This window comes from Rhipicephalus microplus, chromosome X (assembly GCF_043290135.1).
Source record: "Rhipicephalus microplus isolate Deutch F79 chromosome X, USDA_Rmic, whole genome shotgun sequence".
NCBI lineage: Eukaryota > Metazoa > Arthropoda > Arachnida > Ixodida > Ixodidae > Rhipicephalus > Rhipicephalus microplus.
Genome location: NC_134710.1, coordinates 235,925,684 through 235,943,380, shown reverse-complemented (window position 1 = coordinate 235,943,380; position 17,697 = coordinate 235,925,684). Strand labels below are relative to the sequence as shown.

General features: G+C 42.9%; 2 protein-coding genes across 2 annotated transcripts; one reads left to right on the top strand and one right to left on the bottom strand.

The window, feature by feature from the left end:
• Nucleotides 1-660: 660 nt before the first annotated feature.
• LOC119187787 (putative ATP-dependent RNA helicase DDX5) lies at nucleotides 661-6,540 on the bottom strand. Its single transcript, XM_037435871.2, has 2 exons — nucleotides 5,440-6,540; nucleotides 661-1,569 (listed from the first exon to the last, which is right to left on the bottom strand). The coding sequence occupies exons 1-2, from the start codon at nucleotides 6,403-6,405 to the stop codon at nucleotides 970-972; spliced, it is 1,566 nt and encodes a 521-aa protein (XP_037291768.1). The 5' UTR covers nucleotides 6,406-6,540; the 3' UTR covers nucleotides 661-969.
• A 286-nt stretch (nucleotides 6,541-6,826) lies between these two features.
• PCNA (Proliferating cell nuclear antigen) lies at nucleotides 6,827-16,741 on the top strand. The gene is made up of 6 exons (XM_037435829.2): nucleotides 6,827-7,193; nucleotides 7,267-7,364; nucleotides 7,585-7,652; nucleotides 8,130-8,274; nucleotides 13,209-13,382; nucleotides 16,560-16,741. Exons 1-6 carry the CDS (start codon nucleotides 6,973-6,975, stop codon nucleotides 16,637-16,639), a joined length of 786 nt encoding a protein of 261 aa, XP_037291726.1. The 5' UTR covers nucleotides 6,827-6,972; the 3' UTR covers nucleotides 16,640-16,741.
• The last annotated feature ends 956 nt before the right edge of the window (nucleotides 16,742-17,697 follow it).

The following is a 17,697-nucleotide window of genomic DNA, read 5'->3' as shown; positions in this document are numbered from 1 at the left end:
ACAAGAATGTCTTCAAGCCAAGTAGAGATCACGGCAAAGACAAACAAGCACAAATATATCAGCCTAAAAAGCATCATGCTGGGAAATTGAGATACAATGTGTGATCTGTAAAAGCAAGTTATACAGTGCCTTTGCTTTTCACATGGCTGCTTAACAGTTCACTGCAGGTGCATAAGAACTCTGGTGCAACGTCATAAGCTTTGATCACTGCAGTCCTCTAGTTTCCACGATACCTCCTCGCTTTTTCTATATCTCAACGGCAATCCAAGGTTTTCCAGGTTGGTAGATGTTCTAAAGGTGTACACACAACTATGCAATAATTGTGTAGTTGCAGTTTCTTCCACGGTATTTTCTTCAATTTTGTTGATGTATCTATGCAAAGTAACAACACACTTAAAATACAGTGCCTTTAGCTTACTGTTGCTAGAAGCGTCTATTTTCTACAACATTAATTTGATTTTTAGTTCTATGAAGTACCAGTTATTTCTTTTATTAAGGTGCCTACTATACTATCTAAACATTTCACTATTTTTATATACTAATACAGAAAATGTAATTTCATAATGTGTCGTACAAGCAAACTCACCACAACCCTGGTGTAGCAACTGTACATTGTGTTATGTCCTGAATGAAATGTGAAACATAACATCGCACAAAGCATTCTTATTGAAATACTCCTACAAGACAATTTATTTGTGGAACAACAGGAACATTACACAAGTGGTGACACATTCAATGGTCACTGTTTCTAACCGATTTCTGGAAATAAATTTTTCTATGAATTAGCTACATAAAGTGCACTCACACAAACTGAGACCATAGTTGCCCATTCAATGGGCAAACTACTCACAGCTTGGCACATCAGTGACAGCATCTCCATTATGAGTTGTTTATAGGATGTTATAATTTCCTAATTTACTAAGATCAATATACCGTCAACATGAGACTGCTAGGATTCACAAAAAACTGTCAACCCCAACCACGAGTCTCTGCTACTTCGTTTTCATAGCGGTAGTGCCGAGGTCGCTTCCATGAACCTTGCTGGTGCTTTCCCTTCTTCATGTGTCGTACAATAGCTTGTTTTGAGACATGCAAGTTCACCAGCTGCTGCAGTTCTTCTGGCACATCTTGACCTGCTTCTTGTAGCACTGCAATAAGCTGCTTAGCTTGTGCAGCATTGTCGGGAGTGAATAAGGTAATGGAAGTGCCCTCTCGGTCACTGCGTCCAGTGCGGCCAATGCGATGGACATAGCCTTCCGATGTGTCTGGGTAGTCATAGTTAATGACATACTTAACATCACTCACATCAAGGCCTCTTGCAGCAACATCAGTAGCTACCATGATAGGAGTTGCACCACTGCGAAAACGATCTAACGCAATGTCCCGCTTGCTTTGTGACAGGTCACCATGAGTGGCCACAGCTCTGAAGCCCTTACTTTGCAATTTCTGCAGCAGCTGTACAACACTTGACTTGCGGGCAACAAAGATCAGTGTGCGCTGCTCCCCCTGCTCCATGATGTCCTGTAGAATGCCCAGCAGCTTGTTTTCTTTTTCAAACTCATCACACACCTGCGATAAATAGGAGAAGGTGTTCAAACATTTTATAAACATTGAAGTGCCATTTCAGACTCTCAAAAAGTATGAAAGTTCCACCAAGCTGTAACAAAGAAAACCCAATACAAGGTGAAAAAGTTGTCGAAATGAAAGCTTTCCAGTAAGTTTCTTTTATCTTTTAGCTTGGTGATACGCTAGTAGGGTGGGTGAGCGGATAATTCATATTGATAACAGTGTGAGAAAGCAAACACACAAGACAAGTGCTGGCTCCTGACGGATTATTTGTCCGACAGGAATGTGCTATACATGCATGTGTGAAAAGTTCAAGAAAGCATTTGTACTGAAAGGGAAAGCATAAGTAACAACATAACAATTCAACGGACGAAAAATGCAGACAATTTGTACTACAATGAAAGGTAAATGCTTGAGAAAATAAAGAAAATTAAGGTAAACGCAGGACACGATTTGAGTCACCAGTATGACAATATAGAACAAGAGCCTGGTGACGCAGAACATCCTCAACACAAATAATCGCAAGAACTAAAACATACTCATGATGATAAAATAGAACATTTGAAGAAAATGTAGCTGGTGAATTAGTTTGATTCATAGAAAAAAGAACCGCCAGTACTGCACAGCATAGTGAAAGCTGGAAGAGCAGCCTTCTAGGGCCTTTTTTTAAACACTCAGGGTAACTGTTACAAGCACACTTCCAGAGTACCCACTATGCCATTCTTCAGAGTAGTGTGGTACCCGCTACACACCTGCAATAAATTTTGTGCAATTTTTTTTATGCTGTGGCTGCCTGGCAACAACGAATAATTATGCCTGAAGCTTTTATAATGAATTGGAGGACTCGATGACTCGCTCGTTACACAATTCGCATTGTGTGATGCCTAGTTGTTCCTTTGCATCAATGTTTTGGCTGTTGATTCCTTTCTCGACATGAAGCCTGCTTAGGGTCAGTTCCCAACGAAGTTTCAAGCACTGGCGTGCACAGTGGTAGAATACTGGGCTCGAATCCCATTGTGTTAGTGTTTTTATTTACTTATTTTGCATGATAGTCAATATGGACATTGGTGGCAGCAGACAACTATGGCACCAAAAATGACCCCTGTGACCTCATAATAGCTTCCGCTGTGAAAAGTACTTGGTGTTACCATGAAGAAGAGCATGCATGGTCTAAAAGTTAAAGGGACTGACAACTTATTTTTTTCTACCCATCTTTTTTTTGGCACGAGAGAAAGCTTACTCTTCGTAGTGTTCGTAGCTGCCGCAGTTAATTCCAAAAGCACGGAGTCATTTTATAAGCAGTACTTTTCGATTGAAAGGCTCTGAACACAGATGAGCCCTTTCATCCAGCAACAGTGAGAATTGATAGTGATGCCAGTAGCCTTTCTGGCGACATGTGCATGCTGTCGTTCTGCTTTCACAGGAGTTTCTGTTATTATGTTTAACCACGTTTATTCTGAGCTTTACAACTATTTTTAAAAATAACAAGTTGTTATAATGAGACAATGTGGCTTTACACAGCTTCTCTGTATTTGTACAGCGTTGCATGTGCCTGCACCCAAGGGTGTTGCACCTGTGTTATGAATGGCCTGTCCCGTCGTCGTTAGTCTCTACACATGAGCCAAGCCAAGTCACTGAAAATGTCACTACACATATGCGCGGCCGTGCCGACTAGCAGTACATGTCATTTTTGAGACAAATCGTAAATAGAAAAACAACGTCACTCCAAAATCTTCGCGACTCGGAAACTGCGTGCACAGTTTTATGAGCATGCAGAAAAAGTTGCTCAAGATAGTTACGTCATGTGAAGGCAACGCCGAATTAATGCGTACTACTAATGCAGGCCTATATGTACAATTTTATAAAGCAATATCTTTTGCTATAAAGAAGCATATTTCAATACAGGAAAATTCTTGACCGCGTACACTAGTTTACAGTCACATGACAGGGCACATCGGATAATCAAAGTTTCTGCCACCAGGTGGCGCCACAGGCTACTTTCGCAATTTTCAATGAAAAAAATAAAGATACAACCACTTCTCACGAAAAAAAATAGGGTTGGTTTGAGTCACTATGAGGGACAACCTTTTAATCTGTGCAGTCATCTCATTTCATGTTCTGGACAGTTGCTGGTCTTTTTAAGTTTTCGCCGGGCTGTACTGCATTTGTGTAGCAAAGTCGCCATGGCCATTTTGTAACCTCAAAGCACGGAGGAAGGAAAGGTAAGGAGAGGGCATGCCCAGCCGGCGCAGGGCGTAAAAAATGTGGCGGAAATGACATCATGGCGGCCATATTCACTAGGCACAATGGCGGCATTGCTATGGTTACGTGTTGTGCAGTGGAGCTTGTCTAGCAGTGAGCGGCCACGGCTGCCGGCGGAATGTGTGCCTCCCCAGGTCTCGTACTGAGCCGTGGCGGACAATATCTGTGCTCTGCGCCGCGTTATTGGTTACGCAGTGTTTTCCTGGCTGTTGCATTACTCTTAGCAACGTTTACAAATCCCTTTGTCCATCACGGGGTTTCAACAGTGCGTAGAACAAGTGCATATCCATGTGTCGTGCGGCGGATGACGCGGATGAAGCAGTTAGTGTTCAGCGAAATTACGTTGGGCACCATGACGAAGCTGAATGACGACGAACGCCTAGCAGGTCAGTGACGGTTGAGCAGTGCTCCTGCTTGTGAAAACGGACGACGCTGTTGAGCCGAGCAAGACGCAATGAGGACCATGTGCACATGCATAGTTTCGTGTTGTGTGTGTACAGTAACAACTTGCATGTGCGTATTAAAACACCTTTTCTGTTCCGCTTGGTACACTCTCCACCAGCATTGCATGTAATCTCAACGTAACAGCAACCACGTTCAACTGTCACTAGCACCGTGCTCAAAGTCACCACGGTCGCAGAATGCTGACGTCGGTGAGTTTCACGCGGAACACGGACACAGTGACAGGACGCTGCGTCGGCTGCGTGGCGGAATGCAACCGTAGAAGGCGCACGACCGACCGTGTTGTCTGTACAGTTGCTGAATTAATTACGTGAAAGCACTCGCCGTTGTCAGTGCATCTAGCGCGCGTTCTCTCGTAGTTGCTTCGTTGTCGGCGAGCTGTTACTCCCTGTTATTATTACTTGGACGAAGCGATTTCGCTGAAGGTGTCCCGCTGGCTCAGAGTGATGAGCCCAGTTCCATTAGTTTCGGATCGTCACGACACACGCGCAGCGCAGTTCAGGTGCTTTCCGAGCCGGAGAGGGAATCGCGCCTTCTGCTTCGCATTCATATGTAAACAAGAGAGGAGAATTTGCCTAGTCAATATGGCCGACTACGGGCTTCATCGCGGCTTCACGAGTGACGTCAGGGCCTCTCCTTACCTTTCCTTCCTCCGTGCCTCAAAGGAAACCACATTGCCGGATGTCACATAGTAAAGGGTGGGCCAGGTAAATGCTACATCGCAAAGCCTTGCGGAGGTGGGAGGGTTACAATGTTAACAGTTCACAAACCCCCTAAATCACGATTTTCTTTCATACTAAGCATTTCCTTGGCTGCGAGGTTTCTGGAATGCTAGTGCAAAAATCCAAGTTGACAAAAAGGAAGCCTCAAACAGTTTTGACTTTTACAAAAATGCACCGAGGCTGTAATAATAATAATAATACGTGGGGTTTTACGTCCCGAAACCACGGCTTCTGAATAATGCTACAATCACGAAAACATCCCGATTTCAAAGCATCATGTTGAAAGTCTGATGGCACGGAGCCCCCCCCCCCCCCCCTTTTTTTTTTCGATAAACTGGTGTGTGTGTCACATGCTTTTCAAAAACAAAAGCGCGGCGTAAGCGGTGAGGGCTTCCTCACGCAAGAGGGCGAAGGTAGCCGCACTTACGTGGACGACTTGTTTGATGTTGTGGTTCGCACACAAGTCTGTCGAGCCCACCGTGACCTGCACGTGATCGGGTATGAGGAACTCCTGGGCCAGAGAGCGAACCTCAGAAGGCCAAGTGGCACTCCACATGACAGTCTGCCGATCTGGCCGGATCTGCTCGATGATTTTGCGGATCTGCGGCTCGAAGCCCATATCCAGCATGCGGTCCGCCTCGTCCAAGACAAGAAAGGTGCAGCGTAGAAGGTTCACAGAACCCGTTTCCAAGATATCCAAAAGTCTTCCGGGCGTCGCAACGCACATGTGCACGCCTCGTCGCAGACGCTCAATCTGCGGACCCTTGGAGACACCTCCGTACACCGGTGTACCTGATAGGCCAAACGCACCCTCGCACCATTCGTATGCAACCTGCGAGATCTGCTGGACGAGTTCACGCGTCGGAGCCAAGACCACGCTGATGGGCCCCTCTCCTCGCGGACGCTGCTGGTGGGCCATGTGTATGGCCGCAGGGAGCACGTAGGCCAACGTTTTTCCAGAGCCAGTCTGGGCGATGCCCACCAAATCGCTGCCACTCATAACGATCGGCCATGCCTGAGCTTGTATCGGCGACGGCTGCGTAATGTTCTTGCGCTCAAAAAGGGGACGACACTCCGGTGGAAAGTTGCACTCTTCAAGCGTCAGAACGGGCTTTGGAACACGATCTCGGCCATGGCCCTGCACAGTTATTTCGTGTTCCGCGCGGAAGGCACTGACGTCTTCCTCGCATCGAGCAGCGGTCACTTCGCTCTCAGCATAAAAGTTTTTCTCAAATGGCGGCAGTTTAAGACTGTCGAACCTCGGAGCGACCAACGTTCGCCCAAGCGTGTTACCTGCTCGCCACAGTGCGTCCCGCTCTTTAGGCCATCTATTGTACGTGTTCTTTCCTCTTGAAGCTACTGGGATGCACTGCCGGACAAATTTGGCAAACATTATTGAGGCTTCCTCTCCGTTGTCGAAGTGAACTGTCTAATACTTATACCATCACAAATACTACATCAACCATGTGCACTCCATTGGTCCTTGCGTGTGCAACATGTGCTGCGCGGGCCTGGGGGAGAGGTCTACACGTACTGGATACGGATAGGCTTCGCATAGGTTTTTGCGTAGTCGTTTGCTTGACTCATCACTTGACTTTTTGCGTGAGGTTAAAACGTTAAACCTTCTTTACATAAGTTTAAAATAACATAATATGGGTGTTTTTACAGATATAATAGCAGCTATTATTGTATTTTTGTTAAAACATAAAAGTTGATTATATGTATATTTTTTGCGCAACAGCTCAACCAATAGACTCGCACGGTTTTGGCGCGCTCCCGAGTCGCCGTCTCGCGGTCCTCACTATTCCCGCCACTTCACACGCACCAGCAGGCTCAATCCTATCTACTCGGCGCGCGTTAGGTTGCGACGTCTGCTCGTACTTAAAACTTCGGCACTTGGAACTTTGCTCGCATTTTTAATACCAGGTGTGGCTAAAGTTGCCGCCTAGTATCTGAAATCATGTTCGAAGCGCGCCTTGTCCAAGGAGCTCTGCTCAAGAAAGTCCTCGAAGCGGTGAAAGATCTGATCAACGAGGCGACATGGGACTGCTCGGCGACAGGCATCAGTCTCCAGGCTATGGACAACTCTCATGTCAGTTTAGTCTCGTTAAATTTGCGCAGCGATGGCTTCGACAAGTTTCGATGCGATCGAAATCTTTCCATGGGCATGAACCTTGCAAGGTAAGGCGCTAACATTGTCTCGCCTGGAGGCCATCACTTGCCGTGCCTAACTCCATTGTCTCGTTATTTTCAGTGTGTCCAAAATCCTGAGGTGTGCCGCAAATGATGATATTATTACCATCAAGGCGCAGGATGATGCAGACACTGTTAATTTTGTGTTCGAGGCGCCGAGTAAGTGCTGTCGCTTCTACTACTGGGCCTTCCCGCGCACAAAAATTGGCGGGAAGAGCCCGCCAATTTTTGTGACATCTTTGTGTCGTGTTTGTTTAAGTTAGCTTCCTTTCGCATTTCTGATGTGTTTGCGACAAATGGGGATTTGTCATTTGGATGTTTCACAGAAACAGGCGCTCGATCATTTGATTAACGTGCATTATTTTACGTTATTTCATAGACCAAGAAAAGGTGTCTGATTATGAGATGAAGCTGATGAATATTGACACGGAGCATCTGGGCATACCGGTAAGTTGTCATTGTGTGCAGTTTCTGCCGGGCCTACCTTCAAGGTCGTTGCCTAGGCTATGAGGTTTCTTACTTTTTCCACATTTTATAGCGGTTATTTTTATTCATAGCATAAATATGTAACGTATGTTCTGTTAGTGCCATGATTTTACATCTTGGGTGTGTTCACTATATAGCCACTCTGGAGCAACGACACATTTCACTCGCAAATAATCGCCATAAAACATCATGCAAGCATTGATGACAGTTAGAAATTATCTTTCGTTTTATTTAGCAAAGATTTCACTTATTGTTTATGTCAAATTAGTTTTTTTGTTGGCCACAGTTGCAACGTAGCCAGCCAGAAGATATTAGGAGCATACTATTCACTTAGATGACTTGCTATGTGAAAAGGGAACACAGCAGCGAAGCCTGCATTGTTGTTTAGGTGCCAATGGCAGTTCTGTTGCACTCCCCGTTTGCATGGTTATTTTGCAGGAGACCGATTACAGTGTTGTCATAAAGATGCCATCTGGAGAATTCCAGCGTATCTGCCGGGATCTCAGCCAAATCGGTGACTCTGTGCAGATCACTTGCACAAAGGACGGTGTGCGGTTTTCCGTCAGCGGTGATCTGGGAATAGGTCAGTGGTGTCGAAACGTTTAATTGATTCATACATAGTTTTGTGCAAACAAGATTAGCTTCCAATTCTGTATAGCCAAAATGAAGCAGCGAACTTTTGGCTCATTTGACTAATTTAAATGCCTCTGAGCTTGATTGTGCATCCTCATTTAGAGTTGTGAGCTCTGCAGCTGTTCTTACATGTGTTTTTGTCATAGATGCATTGTGTTAGGATAAACACCAGGCTATTTCAAACAATACATTTGGGGAAAAAAAAACCTATATTCTCATTTGTTTGCGGCCGGACTGAACTAAATGGGTCTTGATACGATTCTTTTTGCCAAGTTAGAAGTGCTAAGCAGTGGTTAGCTGTACATTTTCATCATTTATGTATCTTAAATGTAAGAGATCAAATAGCTTGCCCTTTACTTCATTAATGTTGATCTGGGTGTTAGTTTTCTAATTTATTATGTCAAACGATTTTGTTCATTCTGTGTTTGTGGTATAGCACATACTCAAAATAGAAGCCTGCTAGCTGTGTTGCAATATTAACTTGTTTGTATTGGGATATGTATTTGAAGTCATCCGTAAGAAGCAATAGCAGTCTGTGGTTCTTCCGTACTTGCATTTATTGCAGACTTTGTTGTAAGTTGCAGTGTCGACCGTGTTTTGGCTGTTGATATGGCGAAACTACACAGCCATCCTTGATCAGATGCTCTCACCTATGCGATTTTATGGCTCTGACGCTTTAGCAACTTCAACATCACAGTGGACCCAACATTGGAACCACCAGGCCTCTTCAAGTTGTTGCAGCAGAACAGAATTAAGTTTATTATCATGCCACATGTTCTATTGACATACAACCACGGCACTAACAGTCTCATTGTACATGAAAATACACTTTTTAAAGTACTTCTTTCTTCATGAACATATGCTTTCAGCACCACTTGTGAAATACTGCTCTCTGCCAGCTCTGTATGACAGCTTGGACAATAGCGATCAATACTTCTAATTATACGAATGGTGCAGCTGCCTGGCAATGTCTTGCCAGTCGAGGCTCTGTAGGCAGCAGTAGTATTACCTCCTACCACTGCTGCCCCGATTAGTCAGCATTTGAAATTTTCGGACTCTCTGAGGACCTCAAGAGTTGCCCGAAAACATGAATGCTTTCTTTCTTCCCCTTTATGGGAATTAAAGTTATCGTGAGACGCACTTACTATAGGCACAGCATGCCACAAGCCATTACAACCTAGTTAGGTAACACATTAGCTCTTTGTTTACTACATCATGGATTCATCATCTGAAAATAATATGCATTAAACTAATGTCCAAGTCGCGGCAGAAAACAGCACTTCGCTATAGGTAGAGAGACGCTGAAAGTTGTCAATTAGTATGTCTACTTAGGACATGTAGTAACCGTGGAGCTGAACCATGAGAGTGGAATGTCTAGAAAAACGGGGATGGGGTGTAGCACATTCGACAAGCATTCTCAAATCATGAATGATAATCTGCCACTGTCCTTCAAGAGAAATGTATATAACAGTTGCACCTTGCCGGTACTTACTTACGGAGCAGAAACCTGGAGGCTTAGAAAAAGGGTTTAGCTTAAATTGAGGACGACGCCGCGAACGATGGACAGGAAACCTTAAGAGACAAGAAGAAAGCAGTCTGGATCAGGAAACAAATGGGTGTTAAAGATATCTTAATTGAAATCAAGAACAAGAAGCAGGGTGCGTACAGGTCCTTGAAATCTTTGAAAATTCTTGGAATGTGAAAAACAAGTTTTGAAGGCCCTTGAAAGTCCTGGACTTTTTCCTCATCCTTGAAAATCCTGGAATTTCTTGAGCAGTGCACTACCAGATTGACATTTCAACCTCCTTAATGTGGTTGATTAGTGTCGACCTGCAAACTCCCCAGTTCATAAACAGCAATGTAACGTGAGTGCACATAGTTCTGTTTTGAAGAACTGCACTAGGAAAAAAAAATTCAGTTTGTTGATGTGGCGTAGCCATGAATGCTATCTCAATCATTCTTATGATCTCAGCCACTCTTATAAGCATTCAGTGTGTTTTTGAGAACCTATCAAGACAACTAGATGTTTTGTTACCATTGCGATGTTCACTTACGTAAGTACAATACAACTAGCTATATTTGAAGATTTTAGAGGAAAACGTTCCAAGTTTGCATGCCCCTTCAAGACCCTGAAAAACCTGCAACAGGTCCTGAAAAGTTCTTGAATGCTCTTGAATTTTCACTTTGTAAACCTGTGCGAACCCTGAACTGGGCCGGGCATGTAGGCAGGATAACTAGTGGTCATTAAGGGTAACTGACTCGATTCTAAGAAAAGGGAACCGGGTGAGAGGAAGACAGAAAATTGGGTGGGTAGGTGCGATTAAGAAGTTGGCGGGTAAAATGTGGCAGCAGGAAACACAGGACCAGGTTGATTGGCGAAACAGGGGAGCAGTCTTTGCCCTCCTGTCGGCATAGTTAGGCTGACGATGTTGATGAAGTCATCACAACTACAAAATAACCATTTGTACATTTCAAGTGGGTGCATAATGTTATACTGAAAGGAATCTGCAGGTGCTTGTGTATAAAACTGTGAAACGCCCCGTTCTCTGACGATGGTCCTATTAGAGCAATCTTGGTATCCTGCACTGTATGAAACCTTTGCGCTGTTGTAAAACTGAGTTTGCAGCCACTATGACCTCGCAGAAGTAGTTCAAGGCTGAAAGTTAATTAACGTGACAGCAATTGAGGCTTCACACAATGCCATTTTGAGCCTGAAATAAGAGAAGAAAGTTAGGAACATTGGGTGCTCAAAACTTTCAGTTCCCTAAAATAAATTGTCTGTCGGACCAGTGGTGGTGCGTCCCACCATGGTCCTTAACCATTTTGCTACAGCAATAAAAGAAGAAAAACATGCCAAGATTACTGAAAAAAAGGTTTTAACTCAATTTCTAAATTTTCTTCCCTCTCTTTTTCAATAAAACTACCGGTCTTTCAATGCGATGTAGTTTCTTTCACTAATAGATTTTCCTAATGCACAAGTGTGCTTCTCTGCCATGCATATTTGCCCCCTACTAATGGTGGCACCGGTGGTAGTTCAAGTGGAAATGATGTCCTAGTTGCATGTGCTGGGGCTTATTTATTATCCGTGTATATATCAAGACACCAGAGTCAACATTTTCCACGTCATAGGACTAGCAAACTTATTTAATTAATTGCTTTTATAAGAGGCTAGCTGCCATTAGTAAGGCAAGCTGCATAGCAAAGAAGCGCACTTGCGTATTAAGAAAACCTCCTGTTGTACTTAAAGGTGGCTACACCATATCGCAATAAAATGAAAGCACACACTAATGGCCCAGCATGGACAAATGTGACGAGTAGTCTTCATAGGTGCCATTTACGACCGATTTTCGTTGATGCCTGCTATAATCGGTCATTTTGTTTAAAAAAAAATCTTGTATGACGACAGTACTTGTCGGTAGTCGTAGGAGGGTTCATGCCCGCCTCTAAAAATTTTTTGGGAAAACCCTGCGTACCCCATAAGCAAATACAGGTGACCTCCACATTGTCCACCTTCCAAGCAGCGTGAGCAGACGTTTTGCCCTGAGCAGATGAGCTGCCCCAAGCCACTGGTGCAGATGGCTAGCTATGGTGGCTGGACCAGGCCTTCCTAGACAACTAGGTCTAGGTATTTAGAGGCTTTATGAAACTTAACTGAACGTGAGCAACCCTAGTGAATCCTCACTCTGAAGCCAATAATTTGAAGGACTTTTTTTTTTTTCCAAACTTGTCTCTGCATTAAAGCTGTTTTGGGATGTTTTTTTTTATTAGATTTGTTAATCTGGCGGTTTGTGTCCCTTACGTTATGCAGTTATATGCAGAACATCTTGCAGGCTTGGTCTGAAGGATGAATGACGAGTAAGCTTCAGGGTGTGCGCAGATGCTTGGAAACCCTTACAAGTTGACCTTTATATATATCTTGGAATAATTTCCTCTTGAATTCCTTAAGTAGTAGCTCATCAAAGCTGTTCTAGGATTACTGCCAAACTTTCTGTGGTGGATCAGCATGAACATAGGAAGCTCTCAATTTTGAAAACAATACAGTCGAACAAAGACAAAATACAAAAAGTAAAATTGGATAGATTGTGACCATCACCCAATACAAGAAAGCCCCCCAGTAAGGCAGGATGTGCGCCTTGAACACAATTTTTGTCTTGTGCAGTTACCTAGTGTTTTTGAGCTGCTTTGTTGCAACAGTGTTGGATGCTGCTTTGCACCCTTGAAATATATTTAACAAGATCTTCCATGTCTGGTACCTTTGCATTCTCTCTGAAACTGGTAATATTTTTTTCATGAATGTATACTTCTGTCATCTATTTTGGTGTGACAACTACATATAAAGTGAGATCCTGCATGCCATAAGTGTATTCTGGAATAGATTCCTATCTTTCATCATGCAATAGTTGTATACCTGTTGCATAATGAGATACGTAACATCTGCAGCTAATTTATTTACAATGATTCTGCTAGTGGTGTAAATAACTTGCAGTACAATATAGATTTATTTCCAGAATACAAGCTTTTTGGTAGATACCATAGGTTAAAAGCTGTTGAGAAAACAGTGGGATTGCATAAAAATACTACTATTCTTAGACTTTCAAAATATATTTATTACTTACACTGTTGCACAACACAAGATCAATTTGATGCAAAGACTAAAAGAAAATGATGACCAGAAAAACTATTTGCGAGGGTTGAAAAAAGTAACAATTGGCTCTAATAAACAAGAACAAAAACAGTTGTGTAATCAGATGTTACAAAACACATTCGGAGTACTTTGGATGATAAACTTCTGATATTTGTTTAAAATGCATGGTAATCATAATGACTAGATTGTATGGCGGGAAGATGGAATTGGATTTCGCTGTTTATTGTTATTTCTTCTAGGGAATGTGAAGCTCTCACAAACTGCAAATGTTGACAAAGAGGAAGAGGCTGTGATCATTGAAATGCAAGAAGCGGTGTCGTTGACATTTGCCTTGCGCTACCTTAACTCTTTCACCAAAGCATCACCTTTGTCAGCACAGGTGCAGCTGTCAATGTCTGCAGATGTGCCTCTAGGTGAGTAAGAAGTAGTACTCGGAAAAATCTGTTTTATATATTAACCCACGCTCTACTCAGGAGAAGTATACTCCACTTTGAAGGACTTAATCTCCTTGTGCTTCTAATAGTAGCCTAATCTCTTGGTATGATTTTTTATCATTCCCTTTAAGTCTGCTAATAGTAGCCTTACTGCTGTGGCATATTTATATCAATTCTTTTCTGCACTTATCCTGATTAGGAGTTGAATTTTCAAGGCAGTCTGCTATGGCAGTAAGACTGGTACTATGGAAAGAAAGTGCTGTTAAAGGGCCACTAAACAAGCTCAGACTTTTTTTTTCCCCCAGTTAAGTTTGCCAATTCATACAGTAGGCCGCAGCAATCACATTTTGCAAATATTGCAGTACTGCACCGATCCCCCATTTCAGAAAGCATTTCCGTGCATCTTTCCTTCTGAGCAATGCTTCTCGTACGTAGTGATGGGACCTTGCCGATGGGCAACTTGATGTACTACTAAGCTTGTGGATTGGTCCTTTGCCCTATGAAACGATGCCATGGCTCTGCGGTGATGTAGCTTCAGCTGTGCAGTCTGTATTTTCATTTTTCCTGTGCTGCCATATGATGTTTTGTAAAGCCAGAGACACCGGGAGCAGCGGTATTGCCAGAATGAAAGCATCCGAGATAAAGAGGCATCTCACTACTTTACCGCTACGGAAAGGGTGCTCCTCGCAACACGCCTCTTCTCTGCACTGCTTTGACACGTGGCCATGTGGGGGAAGTCCTGCTCGGCCTCTGGCTGCGCACCGATGACATATCGCTGACGTATCACATTGCTGAAGGAGGCGGAGTCACGACGACAGGCTATGCCTTTTCTCTCGCTACGGCTAAGAGAGGTGGCGAGGTCGTACAGATATCTGAAATGGAACTTCTAATGCTTGTAATTTCCTTAATATAGCATGTACTAGAAAAAATCTTGCGGCAGCATGTTTACATAGCAGTGCACATATTTTTCTTCATTACGATTTTTGGATCTTGAAGTTCCTTACTGGCCCTTTAAGAGTACTGGACAGGTTGATCTGTGTGAGCGGTCTGATCGGCTAAGCAGGAAGTCCACAAGACACCGTACAATGACAAAGACTGGTTATTTACTGGTCCAGCTTCTAAATGGGGTCGTGAAACATTTCCAAAAAATGTTTACCTGTGCATTCATAATCCTGCCTTTTCATTCGATATTATAGTTTGACTTGTTTCATTGTCTGATTCAATTTAATAGCTATAAAAGCACAATTTCAGTTTCCTAGCCAGCGTTCCCTTCAACTGTACTGCTCGCGTCATATTAAGTAAGCCAATAAAAAGTTTGTCATCGGCAAACATGGCAACGCAGGGAGGCCTGCTGAGCTATAGTTGACCTCGGTTCAGAGCATCATATCATTTAGATTGTGGTACTGTAAAGATCTCAGATGCACAAACTGTGCTGACAGTTTGATGTTGATGCACGCGAAGATGATTTTATTGCTATACAAAGTTGCGAATCGAGCCTTCACAGTGTGTGTCCCTCTACCCAAAGAGTCCGGACGAGCTTTTTCAGACTGCTGGTGCAGGCGCCATTCAGATACTTCTCATATTTTTCCATGGGAGTTTGAATGCAGTCAGCTTTTAGACTTCATGCACTAATGCGAGCAAAAAAATTGCTGTAATTTTTTGTCGCTTCTTAGTACAGTAGACTCTCAGTAAACGGAAATCTATTAAACGAAACTGTTATCTCTGCAGTGCTTGGTTTCAAGCTTGTATTCTGCACCCATGTTCACTTCTCAGTAAATTGAGCTCCTGTTAAATAGAACATATTTTCCTGGTCCCTTCAGGTTTCGTTTACTGAGAGTCTACTGTATTTTACAGCAAGTGAAAATAACGATATGGTTATAATTTCAAATGCTTTAGGATGATGTTGCCTTGCTAGTGCCTATGGCTGCCGGCAGTGATGCATTGTTATTTTATGATTGCGAGAATTCTCGTATTAAAAATGAGTGCTATTATACGTAAGCCAACTCTTCCTTGGTTTCTTTCAATGCCAGTGCAAACGGGTGCTTATTAATAGCAGCCATCAGTATGTTTTAGTTCAGCAAGTGGTCATGATGTGACGCTACATGATGGGTATTGTGCTTGCGTCACACTTACTTCCGAGTGCTTTCCACCGGAGATGCGATAGACTTGTTTCCCACTCCATATCGTACATCTGTTAGATTTGTTCCTTCATGGTATTTTTTTTTTGTGGCTAAAAGCAATGCCACCGCCGCATCACAACGCAGCACATGCAGTAGTGTTGCAGTGACGCTTCCTCATTGGTTGCCCGTGTGTTGCCATAAATGACAACACGCTATCTCAAAACACCGTATCACTTACAGGGCCAACGTGACCGCCAGCATTGTGATCTCGAAAAATGCAAGACGCCGTCCCACGGATCTGTACACAACTGAACAAAAAATTAATGTGATTTCAGTCGTGAGGCATTCATTGCGTGAGGGGTTCTTTCCCCCTATGGCTGCAAAGCACAGGCTAAGGCTAGGCGATGGACGAGCGCAGGAAAAGGCTTGAGGAGAGGGTGATGAACGGCTGGATCAGGCGTATCCAGCTGGCATTGATAAAATAGAGGTGCTGCATAAGCAGAATACTGTGCCAAATATTTGGGAATCTGCATGCTTGATGGCTACTGATACTCTAAAAATTACAACCTGGCTGCTTCATTTTCTTTTCACGACTTCTTTAATAAAGATTCACAATTTTTTTTTTTCAAAAATATAACATAAAATACATATTGCATAGGCTATATGCTGACGTTCTGTAGTTCAAGCCTCCTTCCTGTCCCGCACTTTGTAGAAGTCTTTCAGGTTCATACTATTCTCTTTTTGACGTTGCAATTTCCAGTGGCATTTTTCATTTTTGTGTGCTTCCTGCTGCTGTGCCTACAGGCAGCATTACGAATTAAAAAAAAAATAATTAGCCTGTACCAGTTGAATAAATCATATCTCGCCAAGTGTGTATGCTCAAATTCTTTTATTATGTTAGGACATAATAAAAAAAAAGGAGGGCATGCTGTGCTATTTTCTTAAGTGCTTTTTCATTAGTTATTATTTTTGGTGTGCTAGTACCTGCACTGCATCATTCATTATTAACTTTCTTAAACTGCTCTTTCTGTTCCAGTGGTTGAGTACAAGATCGAGGACATGGGTTATATCCGCTACTACCTGGCACCAAAAATAGAAGATTCAGAAGAAAACTGAGCATTGATCTTATCTTGTTCATTTTACTTTTTTTTACCACCACACCTTTCCCCTCCCCGGTTTATTTGATGCCACCAAATAAATTCACTTGTTCCTTTTCAACCTTTTATTTTGTATATCACCCATCAGTTCAATGAGGCAATAGGGGAATATGTACTTGTCACTGTAATGATGCTGTAGACAATTAACTCTTCAGTTGACAGGCTGGTCACTTAACTATAGCTTCAACTCTATGGATTTGCATCATAAACTAGAAGTTCTGTGGTTTTTCATGGGCATACTGTTGACTTTACATGAAATATAGCCCGAAATGATGTAGCCTTTACAGAAAAGGAAGGGATGGTATTAAGGTGTACAACTAATAAAAACAGTTAGTTACTTGGTCATGCAGGTGAACAGCTTGCATCTCCTAGATCGGGCATTGCAACTCTTTTTGCAACTAGATGTCAAAGTCAGCATTTTAGCTATGCATGGCCAGTGGTGCACAAACTATTGACAAATGTTGCATATATTGTATTCCTGTTGTGGAATCTGTGCATATAACCATGCAGGACTTTCTGGAATACTGTAAACAAGAAATATGTAGTAGTGCAAATACAGCACGGACTAAAATTGGAAGACGGCATTATTCTGTCATTTCTGCTTGTTGCTCTAGTATGTGAGACATCTTGCATGCATTTTTTAGGTGCTCTGCTGCTGTTAATTAGTGTAAAAAACAGTCTTGGATGTGCGAGTGACATTGAGTCATGTCACTTTAGCATTTGTGACTGCTTACTTGATTGTCTAAAAATGTTTTCATGGTATTCCATTTTGGGATGGTTACTTGACAAGAGAAGCAGGTTGGGCTCGGTGAAGTTGCGTGGAGGCTAATTAAGTGTAAAAAGACAGTTGTGCATGTTATGCACTGTGCTGAGTCTATAGCAGGCAACTTCTTTGTCTCTTTTTGCACTATTCAATTAGTCACGATAGTAACTTTCATGCAGTCTGCAGTAGCGTTGCAGTGACACTTTCCCATTGGTTGCCCGCATGGTGCCACGAACGGTGACATGCTATCTCAA